Source organism: Rhinopithecus bieti, unplaced genomic scaffold (genome assembly GCF_001698545.2).
Source record: "Rhinopithecus bieti isolate Rb0 unplaced genomic scaffold, ASM169854v2 scaffold_33432, whole genome shotgun sequence".
NCBI classification, from domain to species: Eukaryota; Metazoa; Chordata; class Mammalia; order Primates; family Cercopithecidae; genus Rhinopithecus; species Rhinopithecus bieti.
The window spans coordinates 1,195,805-1,220,490 of NW_016814481.1; the positions used below are offsets into that span (position 1 = coordinate 1,195,805).

Below are 24,686 nucleotides of genomic sequence, written 5' to 3' on the forward strand. Positions count from 1 at the left end.
CACCATGCCTGGTCAATTTTTTGTAGTGTTTAAAGAGAGGGAGTCTCACTATGTTGCCCAGACCAGTCTCAAACTCCTGGCCTCAATTGATCCTCCTACTTGGGCCTCCCAAATTGTTAGAATTACAGGTGTGAGCCACTGTGCCTGGCTCAAAATTATTATTATTATAGAGATGAGGTCTCACTCTGTTGCCCAGACTGGTCTCAAACTCCTGGGATCAAGCAATCCTTCTGCCTTGGCCTCCCAAAGTGCTAGGATTACAGGCATGTGTCACCACACCTGGCCGATATTTTATTTTATTTTACTTTCCTCATCTTTTCCTTTTTTTTTTTAATGAAAGCTTTGAAAGTGGTGACAGCAAAATTTCCCTTAGAGCTAGACCTCTAGATCTGCCTTGCACAGAAATACATTAAATGGACTGGTCTCATGTAGTCCCCACCGTCTTTGCAAATTACAAACCTAAAAATTACAGAACATCAGCAGAGAAGACAGGAGAGCTTCTATACTTACCCCATGTTGTCCTCTGCAGACACTGCTTCCTTCCTGGTCTCAAACAGCACAAATAACTCAGAAACTATCAAAAGTATTTTTGACCAGCAACTTTCTCAATGTCTTGGGTAAGGTTTGCACAAGCTAAGTGGCAGAATCAGACCTTTGCCAGAAGACTTGGCCCACGGAAATTCTATCCTTTTTTTTTTTTTTTTTTTTTGAGACAGGGTCTCATTCTGCCACCCAAGCTGGAATGCAGTGGCACGATCATAGCTCACTGCATCCTCTGCCGCCTGGGCTCGAGTGATCCTCCCGCCTCAGCCTCCCATGTAGCTGGGACTACCAGCATTCACCCTCATACCTGGCTGGTCCATGGAACTTCTAGAAAGGCATACCAGCTGAAAAGCAAGACTCCTACATAGTGTGGCCAGGCAGGCCATAACCTGGTCATATCCAAACAGGACAACGCTGGACATATCTGCCAACATGTGCCCTTGAGCTGTCTGTGGGTTGTAACGTCTTTGATGATATAATTCACTTTATTTGCCGGGCACAGTGGCTCACGCCTGTAATCCCAGCACTTTGGGAGACTGAGGTGGGCAGATCACCTGAGGTCAGGAGTTCGAGACCAGCCTGGCCAACATGGTAAAACGCTGTCTCTACTAAAAATACAAAAAAATTAGCTGGGCGTGGTGGCATGTGCCTGTAATCCCAGCTACTCATGAGGCTAAGGCACGAGAATTGCTTGAACCCAGGAGGCGGAGGTTGCAGTGAGCTGAGATGCCCCACCTCCCCACCGGCTGTGTAACAAATGGAGCCTCATCCCTACAAAAAAAAAAAAAAAAAATAAAAAAAAAATAAAATNGAACTTCTAGAAAGGCATACCAGCTGAAAAGCAAGACTCCTACATAGTGTGGCCAGGCAGGCCATAACCTGGTCATATCCAAACAGGACAACGCTGGACATATCTGCCAACATGTGCCCTTGAGCTGTCTGTGGGTTGTAACGTCTTTGATGATATAATTCACTTTATTTGCCGGGCACAGTGGCTCACGCCTGTAATCCCAGCACTTTGGGAGACTGAGGTGGGCAGATCACCTGAGGTCAGGAGTTCGAGACCAGCCTGGCCAACATGGTAAAACGCTGTCTCTACTAAAATACAAAAAAATTAGCTGGGCGTGGTGGCATGTGCCTGTAATCCCAGCTACTCATGAGGCTAAGGCACGAGAATTGCTTGAACCCAGGAGGCGGAGGTTGCAGTGAGCTGAGATTGCGCCACTGCACTCCAGCCTGGGTGACACAGTAAGACTCCATCTCACAGAAATAAATAAATAAATAAATAAATAAATAAATAAATAAATAAATGAAAATAAAAATTCACTTTACTTCTGTATGGACTTTCTTGGGCTATTAGCTCTTGCAATGTTAGTGCTTCTCAAAATGCCGCTTTGTTGGGTGTTCCTTGTGTTAGTTTGCTGGGGATGCCATAACAAAGGACCATAGACTGGGTGGCTTCAGCAACAGAATGCATTTTCTCACAGTTCTGGAGGCTGGATGTCCAAGATCAAGGTGTGGGCAGGGTTAGTTTCTTCTGAGGCCTCCTGTCTTGGCTTGTAGATCATCCTGTTCTCCCTGTGTCTTCACCTGGTTCTCCCTCTGTGTCTGGGTCCTAATCTCCTCCTCCTCTTCTTTTTTTTTTTTTGAGACAGGGTCTCGCTCTGTCACTTAGGCTGGAATGCAGTGGCATGATCTCAGCTCACCGCAACTTCCACCTCCCGGGCTTAAGCATCCTCCCGCCTCAGCCTCCCGAGTAGCTGGGATTACAAGTGTGCACCACAGTGCCTGCCTAATTTTTGTAGTCTTTGTAGCAACGGGGTTTTACCATGCTGCCCAGACTGGTTTTGAACTCCTGGGCTCAAGCGATCTGCTCACCTTGTCCCCGCAAAGTGCTGGGATTACAGGCATGAACCACCGTGCTGGGCCTACAATGACCTCTTTAAAGACCCTGTCGCCAAATACAGCAATATTATGAGGTCCTGGGAATTAGAATTTCAACATATGCATTTGGGAGGGGTGGCACAATTTTGCCTATAACATTCACAAACTGTCAGAGTGACCCCCGCCTGACCCTCCTGCCCTGGCCATGTGACAACCAAAAAATATCAATTAAAGGGCTGGTACTACTCCTAGCTAGGCATAACTCAACATAATATTCCCTTTGGACAATCCTTGAATTGCATCCAAGGGTGGGTAGACATTCTCCAAACCAACCAATTTGTTATTATTATTTTTTGAGACAGAGTCTTGCTCTGTCGCCCAGGTTGGAATGCAGCAGTGCGATCTCGGCTCACTGCAACGTCTGCTTTCCAGGTTCAAGCGGTTCTCCTGCCTCAGCCTCCTGAATAGCTGGGATTATGGGCATTTGCCACCACGTCTGGCTAATTTTTGTATTTTTAGTAGAGACAGGGCTTTGCCGTATTGGCCAGGCTGGTCTCGAACTCCTGATGTCAAGTGATCCGCCCACCTCAGTCCCCTAACGTGCTGGGATTACAGGTGTGAGCCACCACACCTGGCCTTATTTTATTTTTTGAGACAAGATCTCACTCTGTCACTCAGGCTGGAGTGCAGTGTTGTAATCATAGCTCACTGCAGCCTCAAACACCTGGGCTCAAGCGATCCTCCCTCCTCAGACTCCTGTATAACTAGAACTACAGGTGTGCTCCACCACACCCAGATTATTTTATTTTTATTTTTTTTTGTATAGACAGGGGTCTTGCTTTGTTGCCTAGACTGGGCTTAAACTCCTGGTCTCAAACGATCCTCCTCCCTCAGCCTCCCAAAGTGCAAGGATTGCGATCAATTTATTAACCAACAAGCACCCTTAATTAATAGCAGAGTCTTTCCTGTTTTGTCTGAGAACAAGTGATTATAGCAAGGAGACTGTGAGGAGAGGAGGTGGTGGGGGAGGTCAGAGCTGACTTCACTTCCTGTTTCTTTGATTTGTTCTTTTATTTTGTTATTATTATTATTTTTTTTTTTGAGATGGAGTCTAACTCTGTCACCTAGGCTGGAGTACAGTGGCAAGATCTGGGCTCACTGCAACCTCCTCCGGGGTTTAAGCGATTCTCGTGCCTCAGCCTCCTGAGTGGCTGGGATTACAGGCACGCACCACCATATCCGGCTAATTTTTGTATTATTAGTAAGACAGGGTTTTGCCACATTGGCCAGGCTGGTCGTGAACTCCTGACCTCAAGTGATCTGCCCTCCCTGGCCTCTCAAAGTGCTGGGATTACAGGTGTGAGCCACTGCACTCGGCTTCATTATTTATTTTTAAGAGATGGGTTCTCAAGATGTTGCCCAGGCTGGAGTGCAGTGGCAATTCATAGGCAGGATCCCACTACTGAGTTTTGATCCTCTCTGTCCTCTCTTCTCACCTCCGCCCACCTCTGCACCTGCCCCGACTCATCACTACCAAAGCCAGCTCCTGTACTGTCTGCAGCCTGCTGAGTGGGTGGGTGTCTTGTTGTAAACCCTCCACCCAGGGGACTGTTGTGCCAAGCAACTTTATCTGGGGTCTGGGGAAGTTCCCATGTATCAGAAGAGGGAAGTTCAGTGTTTTCTGATATGCGTATTGACAAATGGGGAAGTGGGGTCTGTGGTCAAATCTCTAGGAGGCCCCTGGTGGAGCTGGTCCCAACCTATCTTCCTTCCACGTCTCTCATGATTTTCTAATTGCAGAGAGGTAAACATGAAAGAGGTCACTTTTTACCACTTTAGGTCCAGGGGAGCAACAGTTGGATAAAAATAATAACCATGGTTGATCAAACATATATTGGGTGGTAGATAAATGCAGTGGCTCTTACTGAATCTTCACCATAACTTTGTGAGGTTGGAATATTTACCAACCCCCGCCAATCTTTTTATTTTATTTATTTTGTTTTTGTTTTTTAGACAGAGTCTCGCTCTGTCACCCCGGCTGGAGTGCAGTGGTGTGATCTCGGCTCACTGCAACCTCTGGCTCCTGGGTTCAAGCGATTCTTCTGCATCTGCCTCCCAAGTAGTTGGGATTACAGGTGCACCCTGATGCCCGGTAAATTTTTGTATTTTTAGTAGAGATGGGGTTTTGTCATGTTGGCCAGGCTGATCTTGAACCCCTGGCTTCAAGTGATCTGCCTGCCTTAGCCTCCCAAAATGCTGGGATTACAGGCATAAGCTACTGTGCCCAGTCCCCATTTTTTTTTTTTTTTTTTTTTAAAGACAGAATCTCACTCTGTCACCCAGGCTGGAGTGCAGTGGTGCAATCATAGCTTGTTGTGGCCTCAACTTCCTGGGCTCAAGTGATCCTCCCACCTCAGCCTCCCAAGTAGCTGTGGCTACAGGTGTGTGCCACCACACCTGGCTAATCAACCCCATTTTATACCTGGGCAAACTGAGGCCCTGGGGGGGTCTCATGGCTTGTCCATTGTCATTTAGTGGGTAAGTGGCACAATTGGGATTCAGATTCCATCTGGGCCTCCCACTATTGATTTCTTTCTACAGCTGCCTTCTTTTTTTTTTTTGAGATAGAGTCTTGCTCCATTGCCCAGGCTAGAGTGCAGTGGTGCAATGGTACAATCTCGGCTCACTGTAAGCTCCATCTCCCACCCCAGCTCCCTTGTTCCTCAGGAGAGACGACTCCGAGATGCACGTTCCACATTATCTCCTGAAAGTCCCCACTGGGGTAAAGCTCCACCTGCCTAGAGCCTGCTCAACTAACACATTTTTGGTTAATTAAAAAAAATTTTGTTTAGAGAGACAGCGTCTCTGGCCAGGTGTGGTGGGTCACGCTTGTAATCCCAGCACTTTGGGAGGCCGAAGCGGGTGGATCACTTGAGGCCAGGAGTTCGAGACCAGCCTGGGCAATATGTCAAAACCCCATTTCTACTAAAAAATACAAAAATTAGCCAGGCGTGGTGATGCGTGCCTGTAATCGCAGTTACTCAGGAGGCTGAGGCAGGAGATTTGCTTGAACCCAGGAGGCGAAGGTTGCAGTGAGCTGGGATTATGCCAGTGCGCTCCAGCCTGGACAACAGAGCGAGACTCTGCTAAAAAAAAAAATAAAATAAAATAAAAATAAATAAATAAATAAATAAATTACAGAGACAGGTTCTCACAGTGTTGCCCAGGCTAGAGTGCAGTGGTGCAATTACAGCTCACTGCAACCTTGAACTCCTGGGCTCAAGCGATTCTCCAGCCTTCACCTCCCAAGTATCTGGGACTACAGGTGTGTGCCATTGAGCCCAGCAATAACACATCTTTTAACATATCTTGTTCTTTCTCTGCCTCACTTCTTCTTCTTTTTTTTTTTTTAATGGACTCTTGCTGTGTCGCCCACTGTAACCTCCGCCTCCAGGGTTCAAGTGATTCTTCTGCCTCAGCCTCCCGAGTAGCTGGGACTACAGGCCTACGCCACCATGCCCTGCTAATTTTTGTATTTTTAGTGGAGACGGTGTGTCACCCTATTGGCCAGGTTGGTCTCGAACTCCTGACCTCGCGATCTTCCCATCTTGGCCTCCCAAAGTTCTAGGATTACAGGTGTGAGCTACTGCGCCCAGCCCTGCCTCATTTCTTCACACCCCTATTGGTGTTTCCTGGGATCATCTCCAAAATAATCTACCTGTGTGCACTAAACTCCTTATCTCAGAGTCTGCTTTTGGGAGAACACAAAGGATGATGCTATGGGATGAGTGTCATCATCAAAGATGAGTTTGCGAAATGGTTCTGGTTTGCCTGGGACTGAGGGACTCCTGGATTGTGGGACTTTTGGTACTAAACTTGGGAAAGTCCTGGGAAAGCCAGAATGACTTGACTGTCCTTATAGGAGGACAGTGTGGCATGAGGGAAGCCAAGAGAAGGGAATGCTTCAAGAAGAAAAAAAAATGATTAACGGAGTCAGATGTTGACCCAATGGTCAAGTTTGGTAAGACTGAGAAACAACCAGTGGACTTTGCACGGAGGAAGCATTTGGGACGTTGATTTATCCTTTGGTATGTTGGAAGCAGAAGTTAAATTGCAGTGGTTGAACAGTGAGGAGGTTGGAGGAAGTGAAGACCACACAGTGGAAACAACTTTTTTTTCTAGAATTTTTTTTTTTTTTGAGATGGAGTTTCGCTTTTGTTGCCCAGGCTGGAGTGCAATGGTGCGATCTCGGCTCACCGCAACCTCCACCTCCCGGGATCAAGTGATTCTCCTGCCTCAGCCTCCTGAGTAGCTGGGATTACAGGCATGAGCCACCAAGCCTGGCTAATTTTGTATTTTTAGTAGAGAGGGGGTTTCTCCATGTTGGTCAGTCTGGTCTTGAACTTCTGACCTCAGGTGATCCACCTGGCTTGGCCTCCCAAAGTGCTGGGATTATAGGCGTGAGCCACCACACCCGGCCTTTTTTCTAGAATTTTGGCTGTGAAGAGGAGGAGAGATAGAGTGGCTATTGCAGCAGGAAAGCAGATTAAGGGAGACTTTTTGGATAGAAGGGGCCTGAACATGTGTCCTCTCTTTTCTTTCCTTCTTTCCTCCCTTCCTCCCTTCCTCCCTTCCTCCCTTCCTCCCTTTCTCCGTCTCTCTCTCTCCCCACCACCCTCTCTCTCTCATTGCCCAGGCTGCAATGCAATAGCACCATCTCGGCTCACTGCAACCATCACCTCCCAGGTTCAAGCGATTCTCCTGCCTCAGCCTCCCAAGNCCTCCCCTCACCTCCCCTCCCCTTCCCTTCCCTTCTCTTCTCTTCCCTTCCCTAGAGTCTTTCCCTCTGTTGCCCAGGCTGGAGTGCAGTGGTGCGATCTTGACTCACTGCAACCTCTGCTTCCCAGGTTCAAGTGATTCTCCTGCCTCAGACTCCCAAGTAGCTGGGATTACAGGCACCCACCACCATGCCTGGCTAATATTTACAGTTTTAGTAGAGATGGGGTTTCACCACGTTGGCTAGGCTGGTCTTGAACTCCTGACCTCAGGTGATCCACTTGCCTTGGCCTCCCAAAATGTTAGGATTACAGGCGTGAGCCACTGTGCCTGGCCGTGTCCTCTCTTTTCTTTCAAAATCCCTATTATTCTCATATTAAACACCCTAGTCTTCCTTTTATTCTTCCAAGATTTTAATCTTTTGGCCTTTTTGCCCCAGTGCTTTGAGCTATTTCTCCCATGTGGTCTTCAAAGACTCAAATTTGGCTTTTGAGAGTGATGACTTAAAAAAAAAAAAATCACCCAGCATCAATAGCAGACAGATGCTAAAGAAAATAAAATCATCCAGCAAAATTTCTTCTTAAATGTATTCCTTTTTTATTAAGTTCCATAGAACTAGAACTTTTGGGCATGCACTTAATCTTCTAACATTCTTTAATTTTTTTTTATTTTTTGCAAAATAAACTTTTATTTGGAGGGACAGCATAATTTAGAGTCCAGGTTCTTCTACACTTTAAACATTTATTTATTTATTTGTTTTACATAGACAAAAAATGTATATATTTATCATGTACAACAGGATGTTCTGAAATATGTCTACATTGTGGAATGACTAAGTCAAGCTAATTAATATATGATTACCTCATATAACAATAATTTTTTTTTTTTTTTGGTGGTCAGAACGCTTAAAATCTCTCATCAGGTGCGATGGCTTATGTCTGTAATCCCAACACCTTGGGAGGCCCTGGCGGGTGGATTGCTGCTTGAGGTCAGGAGTTTGAGATCAGCCTGGCCAACATGGTGAAACCCTGTCTCCACTAAAAATACAAAAATTAGCTGGGCATGTGGCATGTGCCTGTAGTCCTAGCTATCAGGAGGCTAAGGCCGGAGAATCACTTGAACCCAGGAGGCGGAGGTTGCAGTGAACCTAGATCTCACCACTGCACTCCAGCCTGGGCGACAGAGCGAGACTCAGTCTCAAAAAAAAAGAAGTTAGCCTGGGTCGGGCGTGGTGGCTCACGCCTGTAATCCCAGCACTTTGGGAGGCCAAGTCAGGTGGATCACCTGAGATTGGGAGTTCGAGACGAGCCTGACCAACATGGAGAAACCCTGTCTCTACTAAAAATACAAAATTAGCCGGGTGTCGTGGTGCATGCCTGTAACGCCAGCTACTTGGGAGGCTGAGGCAGGAGAATCGCTTGAATCCAGGAGGCGGAGGTTGCACTTGCACCATTGCACTCCATCCTGGGCAACAAGAGCAAAACTCTATCTCAAAAAAAAAAAAAAAGTTAGCCTGTATCTAGCAAGGAAGTAAAGCCAGTAGGAAGCTGATGGTTTGAGGGAATGAGTGAGTTTAAAGAGCAAGTTTAGGCCAGGTGCGGTGGCTCATACCTATAACCCCAGCACTTTGGGAGGCCAAGGTGGGAGGATCATGAGGTCAGGAGATCGAGACCATCCTGGCTAACACAGTGAAACCCTGTCTCTACTAAAAATACAAAAAATTAGCCGGGCGTGGTGGTGGGTTCTTGTAGTCCCAGCTACTTAGGAGGCTGAGGCAGGAGAATGCTGTGAACCCAGGAGGCACAGCTTGCAGTGAGCCGAGACTGTGCCACTGCACTCCAGCCTGGGCGACAAAGTGAGATTCCATCTCAAAAAAAAAAAAAGAGCAAGTTTATGGCCGGTTGCAGTGGCTTATGCCTGTAATCCCAGCACTTTGGGAAGCTGAGGCGGGAGAATCATTTGAGCTCTGGAATTTGAGGCTGCAGTGAGCTATGATCATGCTACTACTGGAATTTGAGGCTGCAGTGAGCTATGATCATGCCACTACACTCCAGCTGGGTGACAGAGTGAAACCCTGTCTTAAAAAAAAAGGGGCAAGTTTAGGATGAGTGGGACTAAGGACTTGAGGTAAAGGACCTCTTCATTTACAAAAAGTCAAGGAAATATTTGCAGTGGTCACGTTTTGGGTTTCCAGGGACAAGCATTGACAGAATACAGCATAGTGAAGAGAAATGCAATTTACCACACATTTTTTGAGAGCCTATTATGCAGAACAAACACTTTGGGAAGTAAAGGTTGATGACTTCGTCTCCAAGGATGATATGTTTAATGAATTCCCTTGTCCTTAGCTTCATTCTTCATAATGCCAAAAAGATCCATGGGTATGATTTTCCATATGGAGTTGAATGTTCTAGTTCTAATATTTTCTCTTCACTTGTCCTGGAAAAACATCCCCCTATAAAAAAGGTTTAGATTAAAGGTGGATGTAAGGGTAAAATAAAGCAAACAAACAAAATCAACAACATGGAAAAGAGCAGGAGTGATTTAAACCCAGCTTGAACCAGCAGGCAAGGATGGCATGATCTCCTAGCATTTAAAAATCCTAGGGCAGATGTGGTCTTCTTTGGCTTAGAGTGGGAAGACTTATCAAAAATTCAGCAGGAAGAATTATTATTTTTGATAAATTTTCAGACATAATATTCCACTCTGGAAATTTCAGTCCCCTGGATGTTTTTTGTCTATGAAGAAAGGTTAGAGTCTTGTTGGCTTTGTTCCTCTTTGAATGCCCGTTATCTAACATAGTGCCTGACACACTGTAGAAGTCAACAAATATTCTCTTTGCACCCCACAACTAACAGCTTGGTTTAGAAGCCCCAAGCTCCACAGAGGAACCAACATCTCCTGAAGAAGCCTATGAGGTTAGTGGTTCCTAGCCTAGTTATAAGAGCTGTGTGCAAGAAGTTCAAAGTTATGTCTTCCTTCCTGGTATTTATGGTTCATTCACAGAATTTCCCATCCAGATGCAATTTACAAGTCAAGCATGACTTTCCCATAGGGAACATTGCCCAGCAACCTAACTGACCTTCCAACTTTATCAAGTTTCTTGGGAGCAGAGTTAGAAAGTTAACCCAAGGTCAAATTTGTCCATAGAAGAAGAGTTTCATTAGCTTTTTACTCAAACTTTGTGCCTAAAAAATAGAAGCACAGAGATTTTTCTATAGAGATGGAGTCTTACTTTGTTGCCCAGACAGGTCTCAAGCTCCTGACCTTAAGCAATCCTCCGACCTTGTTCTCCCAAAAGTGCTGGGATTACAGGCATGAGCCACCATGTCTGGCCAAAGCTAATGTATTCCTTAAAGAGAGATTCATATATATATGCATATGTGTATGTGTATATNTTCCCAATGTGTTGGGATTACAGGTGTGTGCCTGGCCTCTTTATATATATAATTTTTCTTTCTTTTTTTTTTTTTAGACAGGATTTTGCTCGTCACCCAGGCTGGAGTGCAGTGGCATGATCTTGGCTCATTGCAACCTCTGCCTCCTGGGCTCAAGCAATCCTCCTGCCTCAGCCTCCCGAACAGCTGAAATTACAGGCATGCACCACCATACCTGGTTAATTCTTTAATGTTTCTGTAGAGACAGGGTCTCACTCTATTGCCCAGGTTATATTTGATATTTTCCCCATCCAAAGATACACTCATATTATTCAATTTCCACAATGTTAAGTGATAATAATAAAAACGATTTTCCTTATTCCATTGTGGAGAACCAGTATCTAGAATGCTGGCAGCTTTGGGAATTATTTTGGATTATCTGGGAAACCTTTCACAAGTCACAGTCAACAGTCAGCACTTTTACTCTTGTTGAGAATAATTAAGGACAGAGTTTCACTCTTGTTCCCAGGCTGGAGTGCAATGGCACGATCTTGGCTCATCCTAACCTCTGCCTCCCAGGTTCAAGCGATTCTCTTGCCTCAGTCTCCTGAGTAGCTGGGATTACAGATGCCTGCCACCACGCCCAGTGGCTCACACCTGTAATCTCAACACTTGAGAGGCCAAGGTGGGCAGATCACTTGAGGTCAGGAGTTCGAGACCAGCGTGGCCAACATGGTGAAACACCATCTATACTAAAAATACAAAAAATTAGCTGGGTGTGGTGGCAGGCACCTGTAATCCCAGCTACTGGGGAGGCTGAGGCAGGAGAATCACTTGAACCCAGGAGGCAGAGGTTGCAGTGAGCCGAGATTGCACCACTGCACTCCAGCCTGGGCAACAGAATGAGACTCTGTCTAAAAAAAAAAGAAAAGAAGAGACAGGGTCTCACTATGTTGCCCAGGCTGGTCTCAAACTCCTGGACTCAAGTGATCCTCCCGTCTTGGCCTCCCAAAGTGTTGGGATTACAGGTGTGAGCCACCACGCCCAGCTTCTTTTTAGACGTCTATTCTGTCATTTATTCAAAAAGCCAAATATGGAAAGAAATGTCACATAGAGCAGAAAGCTCATTCTGTGGTACACTGAGCCTGAGTTAGTGCAATGGAAGAACAGAATACCAGCAACCAGATTCCAGAAGTATTGTCTTTCTAACAGGGCCATTTCCTCCCCCAGGAAGGTCCCATGATTCCCTGCACTCATCCTCTGTAATTATGCAGAGCAGCTGGGGCAGAATCCGTATCCTGGAGCCTCTTCCATGGCGTACCCTCACTCTGTGGGGCTCACATCCACATCTTTATGTACAGGGTGCATTTGGGGAAAGAAGATCACTCTGCTATGCCTATGCTTGTAAATTTCTCCCAGTGGGAGTCTGTGTTAGATTGCATTGGTTCTTGATATGTTTTACTCATACATCTTTGCACAACAAGAATACATATGAAAACCAGCTTAAGTGCTGTTAGTGAGTAGAGAGGAGTCACTGAGGAAAAATATAACAGAATGAGGAACTCAAACCAGGTTATCAGGAAAAGGACTCTTCCTCATACCCTCCAGGAAAGCGAGTTTGTACTCAGACTAGCTCTTCAAAGCTGCCCTATGTTTCCCAGGCTGGTGTCAAACACCTGGGCTCAAGCGATCCTCTCATCCCAGCCTCTCAAGTAGCTAGGACTACAACACCACAACACCTGGGTCTTTTTTTTTTTTTTTTTGAGATGGAGTTTTGCTCTCGTTGCCCAGGCAGGAGTGCAATGGTGTGATCTTGGCTCACTGCCAACCTCTGCCTTCCGGATTCCAAGCAATTCCTCCCTGCTTTCAGCCTCCCAAGGTAGGCTAGGATTAACAGGCATGTGCCCACCATGCCCCAGCTTAATTTTGGTAATTTTTTTGGGTAGAGATAAGGGTTTCTCCATGTTAGTCAGGCCCTGGTCCTCAAATCCCACCTCAGGTGATTCTGCCCACCTCGGCTTCCCCAAAGTGTTGGGATTACAGGCGTGAGCCCACTGTGTGCCGCCCGGCTTCCTTTTTTATTATTGTTATTTTACATTGGTGAAATTTTATTTATTTATTTATTTTCTGAAGGCCGGGAGTTCCTCACTCTGTCCTTCCCAGTCTGGAGTGCAGGTGGCGGCGATTTTGGGCTCACTGCAAGCCTCCACCTCCCAGGTTTTCACGCCCATTCTCACTGCCCTCAGCCCTCCAAGTAGCTGGACTACGGTGCCTGCCCAACCCACGCCACTATTTTTTGTATTTTTAGTAGAGGACGGGTTTCACTATGTTAGCTTAGGATGGGGTCTTTGATTCTCTTGGACCGGATCACCCACCTTGGGCCTCCCAAAGTGCTAGGATTACAGGTGTGAGGCCACCGCATCTGGGCCTACATTGGTGGAACCATTGAATAAATGACAAAAAGGGAAAATATAGGCCAGGTGCAGTGGCTCATACCTGTAATTCCAGCACTTTGGGAGGCTGAGGTGGTAGGACTGCTTGAGCTGGGAGGTCAAGACCAGCCTGGGCACCATAGGGAGACCCCATCTCTCTCTATGAAAAAAAAATTGGCCGGGCGCGGTGGCTCAAGCCTGTAATCCCAGCACTTTGGGAGGCCGAGACGGGCGGATCATGAGGTCAGGAGATCGAGACCATCCTGGCTAACACGGTGAAACCCCGTCTCTACTAAAAAATACAAAAAAAAAAAAAAAAAACTAGCCGGGTGTGGTGGTGGGCGCCTGTAGTCCCAGCTACCCAGGAGGCTGAGGCAGGAGAATGGCGTGAACCCGGGAGGTGGAGCTTGCAGTGAGCTGAGATCCGGCCACAGCACTCCAGCCTGGGTGACAGAGTGAGACTCCATCTCAAAAAACAAACAAAACAAAACAAACAAACAAACAAAAATTAGCAGGGCATGGTGGTGCACACCTGTGGTCCCAGCTACTCGAGAAGCTGAGATGGGAGGATTGCTTGAGCCCAGGAGGTCGAAACTGCAGTGAGCTATGATTGCACACTGCACTCCAGCCTGGGCGACAGAGCAAGACCCTGTCTCTTAAAAAAAAAAAAAGAAAAAAGAAAAAAGAAAAATTTACATTAAAAAACTAGAGGAAGTTCAGCAAACTAATGCAGGAACAGAACACCAAACACACATGCTCTCACTTATAGGTAGGAGCTGAACAATGAGAACAAATGGACACAGGGAGGGGAACAACACTCACTGGGGCCTGTTGGGAGAGGTTGGAGGGGGAGAGCGTTAGGGAAAAGAGCTAATATACGCTGTTTTTTTTTTTTTTTTTGGACGGAGTCTCGCTCTGTCACCCAGGCTGGAGTGCAATGGTGCAGCCTTGGCTCACTGCAACCTTGGCTCACTGCAACCTTGGCCTCTCAGGTTCAAGTGATACTCCTGTCTCAGCCTCCCCAGTAGCTGGGACTACAGGTGCATACCACCATGCCCGGCTAATTTGTGTATTTTTAGTAGAGATGGGGTTTCACCATTTTGGTCAGGCTGGTCTTGAACTCCTGACCTCAGGTGATCCACCCACCTCAGCCTCCCAAAATGCTGGGATTACAGGCATGAGCCACCACGCCCAGCCAACGCTGGGCTTAATACCTAGGTCATGGGTTGATAGGTGCAGCAAACCAGCATGGCACACGTTTACCTATGTAACAAACCTGCACATCCTGTACATGTAACCTCGGAACTTAAAACAAAAACAAAAACAAACAAACAAACACCCCCAAACTAGAGGAAGCTTGCAGTGTCAAGAGAGGAGTATGTAAAACATTAGAACAATTCACATGTTCACTTACCTCACTGGGTTTTGAGTCAGGACCCATCTTGCTGGAAAGTGTGTATGCCTCAGACTCAGATTTTGATTTTACAATCTCTCTAAACCACTTTTGATATTGTTTCTGGACCTGGAACATCAAAGGAAATACCTGGATGGGTTTTGCTAACATTGGTGAAGAGCAGACAGGTCAGTGAGTCAGGAAGAAGATAGAGATGTATTATTATTTATTTATTTTCACAAAACATGGTCTATTCGTACAATGGAATATTATTCAATTTTATAAAGGAAGGAGATTCTGACACATGTTCTACCACACGGATGAACCTTGAGGACATCAGCCTAAGTAAAATAAGCTGATTCAAAAGGCGAATACTGTATGGTTCTACTTATATGAGGTACCTAAAGTCATCAAATCCATGTAGACATAAAGTAGAATAGTGGTTTCCAGGGCCTGGGGGAAGGAGAGTGGGGAGTTTAATGGGGATGGAGTTTCAGTTTGGGAAGATGAATAAAGTTCCGGTGATGGATGTTGGTGATGGTTGGACAACATCGCGAATGTGATGCTACTAATGGTACGCTTAAAAATGCTTTAAAAGGTAAATTTTATATTATGTATGTTTTACCACAATACAAATTTTCCATTACAGGGTATATAATTGTTGTAGAAAATTTATGGCCGGGTGTGGTGGCTCACACCTGTAATCCCAGCACTTTGGGAGGCCGAGGCGGGTGGATCACCTGAGGTCACGAGTTCAAGACCAGCCTGACCAATATAGCAAAACCCCATCTCTACTAAAAATACAAAAATTAGCCAGACATGGTGCATGGCTGTAACCCCAGCTACTCCAGAGGCTGAGGCAGGAGAATTGCTTGAACCTGGGAGGCGGAGGTTGCAGTGAGCTGAGATTGCAGCACTGCACTCCAGCCTAGAAGACAGAGCGACACTTCGTCTAAAAAAAAAAAAAGGAAAAAGAAAAGAAAAAAATAGAAAATTTATAAGATATGCATATGGAAAAGGAAGAAAATAGAAGTTACATATAATTCCTCAATCTAGTGAAAATCACCAATAATATTTTGGTAGTACCCTTCAATGTGTCTTGGTTTTGGGCACCTCAGAAGCAGACCCTGCAACAAGGGTTGAAGTGTAAGGAGTTTATTTGAGGGGTGATCCCAAGAAGCACCAGTAGGGCAATGAGGAAGCAGGACAGGGAAGAGAAGGCAGCTGGTAAAGAATGCATAATTAAGGATATCTCCATTGTGGGAATCTGGGGCTCAGTCCCATTCAGGAGCTCTGGGGTACAGCATGGAACTACCTTAGAGTCAACTTGCCTGAAGGAGGAGGGAGCTGGGGTATTTATCCACCAGCTCCCATCAGTCATGGGTTGATGGCCGCTCTCAAGGGCCGTTACTCTTTGGCATCACCAGTTTGCCCTGTGCGTGGGCCAGGCATGTCCTGTGGGCAGTATGAAGCCTTCAGGCACAGTTATATGTGTTCGCAACAAGTAACTCCAGGCATGTAGAGACAGAAGCCAAAGGGATATGAGAGGGCCATGGACAGCATCTGCCATACCATGATATCCCAACATTGACACTATTGACGTCTTGGGTTGGATAATGTTTTGCTGGAGAGGGCTGTCCTGTGTGGATTGTTTAGGATATTTAGTAGCATCCCTGACCTCCACCCACTAGATGCCAGTAGCAAACCCCACCCTAGTTATGGCAAACATTTCCCCAGACATTGCTAACTGTCCCATGGTAGGAACACAATTGCTACTGGTAAGAACCATTCTGATATGCCATAAACACCCATACCTACACATAAATAAATACATAACAATAACACAAGCAATGACTTATACTCGTTATATAAACAAAATGAAACCCTCTGGAGTAATTTCTTTTTTTTTTTTGAGACGGAGTCTTGTTCTGTTGCTAAGGCTGGACTGCAATGGCATGATCTCAGCTCACTGCAAACTCTGCCTCCCAGGTTCAAGTGGTTCTCTAGCTTCAGCCTCCCGAGTAGCTGGGATTACAGGCATGTGCAACCACACTCGGCTAATTTTTGTATTGTTTAGTAGAAACGGGGTTTCACCATGTTGGCCAGGCTGGTCTTGAACTCCTGACCTCAGATGATCCTCCTGCCTCGGCCTCCCAAAGCGTGGGATTACAGACGTGAGCCACCACGCCTGGCTGGGTTCCATTTTGGAGACAGCATGCAGTCTAGATTATCCCTGAGCACCCCTTAGTAAGGGACATTCTTGGAAGACACACACTACTGTTCAGTTGCAGACAAACTGTTTTGAATTTAGTAGCCATATGAAATAAAACTGTATATATCTTTAAAAACTGAATGCTAGGCCAGGTGCGATGGCTCACGCCTGTAATCCCAGCACTTTAGGAGGCTGAGGTGGGCGGATCATGAGGACAGGAGATCGAGACCATCCTGACCAACATGGAAAACCCCGTTTTTACTAAAAATACAAAATTAGTTGGGTGTGGAGGCATGCACCTGTAATCCCAGCTACTCGGGAGGCTGAAGCAGGAGAATCGCTTGAACCCGGGAAGCGGAGGTTGCAGTGAGCCGAGGTTGTGCCATTGCACTCCAGCCTGGGCAACAAGAGCAAAACTCCGTCTCAAAACAAAAAACAAAACAACAAAAAAACAAGTAACAAACAAACAAAAACTGGATGCTATGATATGCCTCAAAAACTGAGATAAACTGAGGGAAGGGTACATATAAGTGTTTTCGTATGCTCATGTGAAACCCTGTCTCTATTAAAATACAAAAAAAAATTAGCCAGGTGTGGTGACATATATCTGTAGTCCTAGCTACTCAGGAGGCTGAGGCAGAAGAATCTCTGGAACCTGGGAGGCGGATGTTTCAGTGAGCCAAGATTGAGCTACTGTACTCCAGCCTGGGTGACAGAGCGAGAATCTGTCTCGAAAAAAGAAAAAGATGATGATGATGATGATGATGACGAAACAAATGCTCTCCCAGTGGTGCCTGCGAACCAAGTGGAGATGAGTTCACCTCCTGAAGTGCTGGGATTATAGGCATGAGTCACTGTGCCTGGCCCCAGTTTCTCTTTAACAAGGCAGTTAACCTGCAGTACAGTGAAGTTCAAGACCTCATCGTGCCCACTGCTGTTCCATGGTTTGAGATGTGAGTTGCAAAAGACCTCATCGTGCCCACTGCTGTTCCATGGTTTGAGATGTGAGTTGCAAAAACTGCAGTAGCAGACTGGGATGGATCTATGAGTTTGCCCCTGAAGACAGCCAGTGTTACAAGGAAGGCTGTGTGATTCTGGAATGTGACCTAGTTCGGGACAGTGAGGGCTCTGAGGGGCATGTATCATCTGATATGTCTTGAAGAAAAAGAGATAAATCAGCCCAGCATGGTGGCTTACGGCTGCAATCCCAGCACCATATACTTGGTATTGACTGGAAGCTTTTCCTTTTTCTCTTTTTTTTTTTTTGAGATGGAGTCTTGCCCTGTTGCCCAGGCTGGAGTGCAGTGGCACAATCTCGGCTCACTGCAACCTCTGCCTCCTGGGTTCAAGCGATTATCCTGCCTAGCCTCCCGAGTAGCTGGGATTACAGGTGCCCCCATCATGCCTGGGTAATTTTTTTGTAGTTTTTAGTAGAGATGGGGGTTTCACCATGTTTGTCAGGCTGGTCTGGACCTCCTGACCTCAAGTGATCTGCCCATGTCGGCCTCCCAAAGTGCTGGGATTACAGGTGTGAGCCATCGCACCCTGCCGATTGGAAACTTTTTCTGAAATAAGGCAGAAGTGCTTGGGTGTCTTTTTCCATGTAACTTAAGATAGTAATATAAATAAAATAATAGTTGGAAAAAAAAAAGAATTCATGTGAAGTGGTGTGTTAGCTGCATTGCTGATCTCCATGATTCACTCCTTTGTAGTTGTATTACACTCTGTCTTAGTCTCTTGGTGGGTTGAGTGTTCTTTTCCCATTGACTTTGGGCTTGACCGTGTGACTTGCTTTGGCTAATAGGATATTAGTGGAGGCGATGCAAGAAGAATCACAGGCTTGAGTGACCTTGCCCAGTAGGGTCTGCCTCTTTGTGATTTCACCATTGTTAGGAGAAGAATATTTGCTGGGGAGTTGCTCCCACTTCTGCCTAAGCCTCAGGATGAGTCACAAAGAGCAGGCCTAAACCTAATCTGCATCCTGGAGCAAAGGCAAGCTGAGCTCAGCTAAGATCATGTGAACCCCAACAGACCCGTAGACCCATGAATAAGAAAAGCAAATATTTGTGTTTAAACCAATGAGATTTTTGAGGTTGCTTGTTACATAGCATTAGCTGACTATTACAAGTGGGAAAACTGAGAAAAAGGCATTTTTTTTGACATAGCAATTATTTATATTCTGAAATGTGTTAATAAATGATGTATCTTAACAACTAGTAGCATTTTTAAAGTAGAGAAAATAGAGTGTTTATAGGTGGATTATAATCTCATATGGAACATTTAGAGAATGTTGACTTAAATCCCCATTAAACTCCATTTCCAAAATTTTCTTAAGTTTAAAGTAACAAAGAAAGGGGTCAGTGTTTACCTGCTGGCTGAGAAGGCAGTAGACCAAGAAGATGAAGAAGCCCTGGAGGCTATTGATGATGGTGAAGAGGTAGGCCATGACCCGGGCAGCTGGACCTACTTGTAGGAAGCCCAGACACCATGTGCAGCCCAGGATAAAGAGCTGAGCTGTTGCTTTGAAAGCCAGCATCCTGGGAGGAGGAAGTCAGAGATTAGGATGTCGAAAAACTAATAAAGAGCATGAACACCCCTCTAGTTAGCTGTTAATAGTGAGAACTCTGGAGCTAGACTACCTGGGTTTAAACGGAAACCAGCACTGGCTACCTGTGTGATCTTGGGAAAGCTGCTTTACCTTCTTGCAACTCAGTTCCCTCATCTTACTTTTATTTTATTTTATTTTATTTTTGAGATGAAGTCTTGCTCTGTTGCACAGGTTGGAGCACAATGACATGATCTTGACTCACTGCAACCTCTGTCTCCAGGGTTCAAGTGATTCTCCTGCCTCAGCCTCCCCAGTAGCTGGGACTACAGGCATGCACCATCATGCCCTGCTAATTTTTGTATCTTTAGTGGAGACGGGGTTTCACCATGTTGACCAGGCTGGTCTCGAACTCGTGACCTCAAGAGATCCACCCATCTTGGCCTCCCAAAGTATTGAGATTGCAGGTGTGAACCACTGCGCCCAGCCTCAGTTCCCTTATCTTAATAATTGTTGGCCGGGCGCGGTGGCTCAAGCCTGTAATCCCAGCACCTTGGGAGGCCAAGACGGGTGGATCATGAGGTCAGGAGATCGAGACCATCCTGGCTAACACGGTGAAACCCCGTCTCTACTAAAAAATACAAAAAACTAGCCAGGCGAGGTGGTGGGTGCCTGTAGTCCCAGCTACTCGAGAGGCTGAGGCAGGAGAATGGCGTAAACCCGGGAGGCGGAGCTTGCAGTGAGCCGAGATCCGGCCACTGCACTCCAGCCTGGGCGACAGAGTGAGACTCCGTCTCAAAAAAAAAAAAAATTGTCCTATTTCATGGGGTTGCTATAAAGATTACGTGAGACTTTAACATGGGAAAGTATTTAGGACAATGTATGGGACAAAATTAGTACCACACATACATAAGGCATTTAAAAACCTGGATGCTTTTTCTGTCTCTTACTCTCATCATTTATAGACAGGGGTCATATAATTTTTTTTTTTTGAGATGGAGTCTCGCTCCGTTGCCCAGGCTGGAGTGCAGTGGTGTGATCTCAGCTCACTGCAACCTCCGCCTCCTGGGTTCAGGCGATTCTCCAGCCTCAGCCTCCCAAGTAGCTGGGATTACAGGCGCCCACCACCACACCTGGCTAATTTTTTGTATTTTCAGTATAGACAGGGCTTCACTGTGTTAGCCAGGATGGTCTCTGTTCCTGACCTCGTGTGTGATCTGCCCACCTCAGCCTCCCAAAGTGCTGAGATTGCAGGCGTGAGCCACCGCGCCGGGCCAAACTTGTCTTATTTTTATGATTAAAATGAAAACAACAACAAATTACATGCTCAAATTAAAATGGATGCTGCAACATAAAAATACTCATACCTTAAGATATTTTGAAATATTATACAAAATGTATTTTAATCTAGATTCTTATTGAACCTATTACACACAATTGGAGATAAACATTTAAATTGGTATGTGTACAGAGAGTTTAATATGTAATTTAAGCACGTGATTTAATATAGCTAGATTGATCTCTATTGACTGGGGTGGATATAGCTTTGTGACATTACCAGATTAATTTTTAGGGTTTCTATATGGTTTAAGCTTTTTAGTAACTGTTGGATTAGCAAATCTGAGTTGGTTGCTTTTGACTAAAAACATACTCCTGTGTGCATTTTGTGTAGTGTGGCGGAAATGAATGTTTTTCTCCCTTTTCATCTTCCTTTTAGTGTTAGATCTCTTCCCCTTTGAGTTTTAAAACAAGACACATGGTCACTTGGTTAGAGACTACATTTCTCGCCTCCCTTGCAGCTGGGTGTTATTATGTGACCAAGATCAACCAATGAGATATGAGCAAATGTGGCAAGTGCAACTCCTATATGACCTCCTTCCCATGGATGGGATATTGACAAGGGCAACATCCTTCTAGAGGATGGTGGAGCAACAAAGTAGAAAGAACCTGAGACCCTGGAACACTGTGTGGAGCAGAGCTTCTTTATTAGCCCTGAACTGCTCACTTCTGGGTCGCAACATGAGAGTGAAATGAAGTTCTATTTTATTCTTTTTTTTTTGGACAACTTTTTCTCACAGCAGCTTGGCTGGTATTCTAGCTAATATAGGTTCTCACTAATTGTGATGGTGGAAGATTACAGTAGTCTTGCTAGTCCTGGGAGCATGGCTGTTGAGTGTACGTGTGTATGGATATGTAGGAGGGATCGGCAGAAGCAAAGGGAGTAGGAAGTACCATTTGTCACATCCTACCTTGTGTTCTGGATGGTTGACACTTCACTATTGAGGGAGGAAAGTTTTCTTTTCAAAATCCAAAAGACCAAGATAAAAAGTACTAAATTCACCTGCAGGACCAACACAAACAAGGCAGAATGCAAGTTAAAATAACGTATGGTTTCCACTTTAAATTGCACACAGGAGTCCAACCTCCCTGTACATGGGATTGAATTGGTAGCAGGTGGAAAATGGATCCAGCCAACAGTGGAAATGCAAGCCCCTTGTACCATCTTGTACCCAGCACTTCTCTTGGTTGTTCTTAATTTGGGAAAATCAAAGGCACATACTCACAGAGAAAATGGCACAGACTGGGCCAAGGAAACCCCAGATGAATCCCTGGTCCAGGTGGAGCCAGCATCTAGGAACAATGGGAAAAGAGATACAAAGAGAGATCGGAGAAAGCACATGAGATCAACATAAAGTGACTCTTTTCCTACCAGAGAATTGTTTCCAGTTTCTCTTGAAAGTCAGCAGATGACAATCAGGAATTTTTTTTTTTTTTGAGACAGGGTCTTGCTCTGTTGCCCAGGTTGGAGTGCAGTGGTGCAATCTCTGCTCACTGCAACCTCTGCCTCCTGGATTCAAGTGATTCTCCTGCCTTAGTCTCCTGACTAGCTGGGATTACAGATGTGCACCACCACACTGGCTAATGTTTGCATTTTTCGTGGAGATGTGGTTTCGCCATGTTGGCCAGGCTGGTCTTGAACTCCAGATCTCATGTGATTTGCTCCCCTTGGCCTCCCAAAGTGCTGGGATTACAGGCGTGAGCCACCACGCCCGGCTAACAATCAGCTTTGATTACACATTTTGATTGCAGCTTTGATCCACACATCACATGTGACAGCCACTTTCACTTTTTACTTTATATATTTCAAAAACTATGAAAAAAATTTAACAAACTTGTGATTAAAATTTTTATGATTAAAATGAAAACAACAACAAATTATGGACTCAAATTAAAATGGATGCTGCAACATAAAAAGTACTCATAGCTCAAGGTATTTTGAAGTAGAATTATACAAAATATATTTTCATTTAGATCCTTATTGAACCTATTACACACAATTGGAGATATACATTTAAATTGGTATGTGTACAGAGTCTAATTTGGAATTTAAGTACGTGATTTAATATAGCTAGATTGATCTCTATTGGCTGGGGTGGACACAGCTTTGTGACATTACCAGATTCTTAGGGTTTTTATAGAATTTAAGCTTTTCAGTAACTGTGGTGTGATTCTAGGATAATAGGCACCAAACAGCTAAGAGGAACATCGTCCTGTTAAGCATTTTAGGAACACAGTCCTGTTGAATTTTCACACCAGCACTGTGAAGTTGGAACAATGGGGACAACTATTATTCTCATCTCGCTAATGAGGGGACTGAGACTTGAGAGCTCAAATCACAGGAAGAATAAAGTTGGTACTGGCCAGGCGCTGTGGTTCACGCCCCTAATCCCTGCACTTCGAGAGGCGGAGGCGGGTGGATCACGAGATCAGGAGATCCGACCATCCTGGCTAACACAGTGAAACCCTGTCTCTAATAAGTATACAAAAAATTAGCTGGGTGTGGTGGCGGGCGCCTGTAGTCCCAGCTACTCAGGAGGCTGAGGCAGGAGAAAGGCATGAACCCGGGAGGCAGAGCTTGCAGTGAGCTGAGATCCCGCCACTGCACTCCAGCCTGGATGACAGAGCCAGGGTCCGTCGCAAAAAAAAAAAAAAAAGTTGGGACCTAACTCTTGTGATCCAAGAGACTGAAATAGACACTTCTATATCCACTAAGATGGACCCTAAGGTTAAGGAAACCAAGTTACCTGTGGGTTGAGGGTTCAGGGCCTGGCTGGTGAAGCAACTCTCTAAGTTCCTCTGGCTACAAGAAAATGCACACTTGCTAAACTCCAGAGCAATGGGCGCCATCAGTCCCCCCCCCCCCCTTTTTTTTTTTTTTTTTGGTCTTTTTTTTTTTTTTTTTTTTTTTTTATTCTTTAAGTTATAGGGTACATGTGCACAACGTGCAGGTTTGTTACATATGTATCCATGTGCCATGTTGGTGTGCTGCACCCATTAACTCGTCCTTTACATTAGGTATATCTCCTAATGATATCCTGAATTGAACAATGAGAACACTCGGACACAGGAAGGGGTAAGTCCCCTTCTACCTCTGATATACGATCCAGACCACATAACTGACTGGAAAGGCAACCAGTCAAAGCAGTTGTGGATCTTAAGTCAGTTTCAGTTAGTTTATAGAGGATGTGCACAAACTGTCTTTGTGTCCTATGGTTCAACTTTTGGTGTAGAGCCACATTCCTCCTCATTATTTATTTCATTTTATTTATATATTTTTTAGAGTTGGATCTTGCTCTGTCACTCAGGCTGTGGCGCAGTTGCTCTATCACAGCTTACTGCAACCTTGAACTCCTGTGCGCAGGGGATCCTCCTGCCCCAGCTTCCTAAGTAGCTGGGACTATAGGCATGCATCACCATGTCCAGCTAATTAAAACGATTTTTTTTTTTTTTTTTTGGTAGAGATGGGGTTTTGCTATGTTGCCCAGGCTGGTCTTGAACTCCTGGGCTCAAGCAATCCTTCCTCCTTGACTTCCCAAAGTGCTGGAGTTACAGGTGTGAATCACCATGCCTGGTCTTCCGTCTTTTTTTTTTTTTGAGATGGAGTTTCGCTCTTGTTGCCCAGGCTGGAGTGCAATGGCATGATCTCAGCTCACTGCAACTTCTACCTCCCAGGTTCAAGTGATTCTCCTCCCTCAGCCACCCAAGTAGCTGAGATTGCAGACACACACCACCACGCCCGGCTTTTTGTCTTTTTAGTAGAGACGGGGTTTCACTGTGTTGGCCATGCTGGTCTCCAACTCCTGACCTCAGGTCATCCACCCGCCTCAGCCTCTCAAAGTCCTGGGATTGCAGGCTTGAGCCACCGCGCCCGGCTTTTCCATCTTATTTTAATGCTAAAATCCTGCCCCAAAGTGAATGTGGGATGTATGTTATATGTATATGTTTATCCATTGTGCATGCACTCTGCTCTCATCTTAAATTGGTACAGCTTTTCCAAACCTCCTGAATGTTTATGACTCTGTTGTGTAATACAGATCTAGTGAGGCATAAAACCTAACTTGTGCTTCCCCTTTTCAAAGAGGGAGCACCTGTGGCTCATGCTGGAGACTTTCTTTTTTTGGTTTGCAAACCAATACTGCCAATAAAGCTCTCTCTTTTCTTTTCCCTTCCTCCCTCCCTCCCT

At 45.4% G+C, this 24,686-nt stretch overlaps 1 protein-coding gene across 1 annotated transcript in view; it reads right to left on the reverse strand.

Annotated features, from left to right (window-relative positions):
• Positions 1-9,425: 9,425 nt before the first annotated feature.
• Positions 9,426-24,686, reverse strand: part of ADGRE3 (adhesion G protein-coupled receptor E3) — a 70,069-nt gene continuing 54,808 nt past the window's right edge. The window contains exons 10-14 of the mRNA XM_017851219.1: positions 21,727-21,793; positions 21,412-21,503; positions 18,986-19,154; positions 14,427-14,534; positions 9,426-9,658 (exon numbers count right to left, since the gene is read on the reverse strand). Of these exons, the coding sequence (XP_017706708.1) occupies positions 9,620-9,658; positions 14,427-14,534; positions 18,986-19,154; positions 21,412-21,503; positions 21,727-21,793 (475 nt within the window). The 3' untranslated portion in view covers positions 9,426-9,619. The remainder of the gene's footprint in view (positions 9,659-14,426; positions 14,535-18,985; positions 19,155-21,411; positions 21,504-21,726; positions 21,794-24,686) is intronic.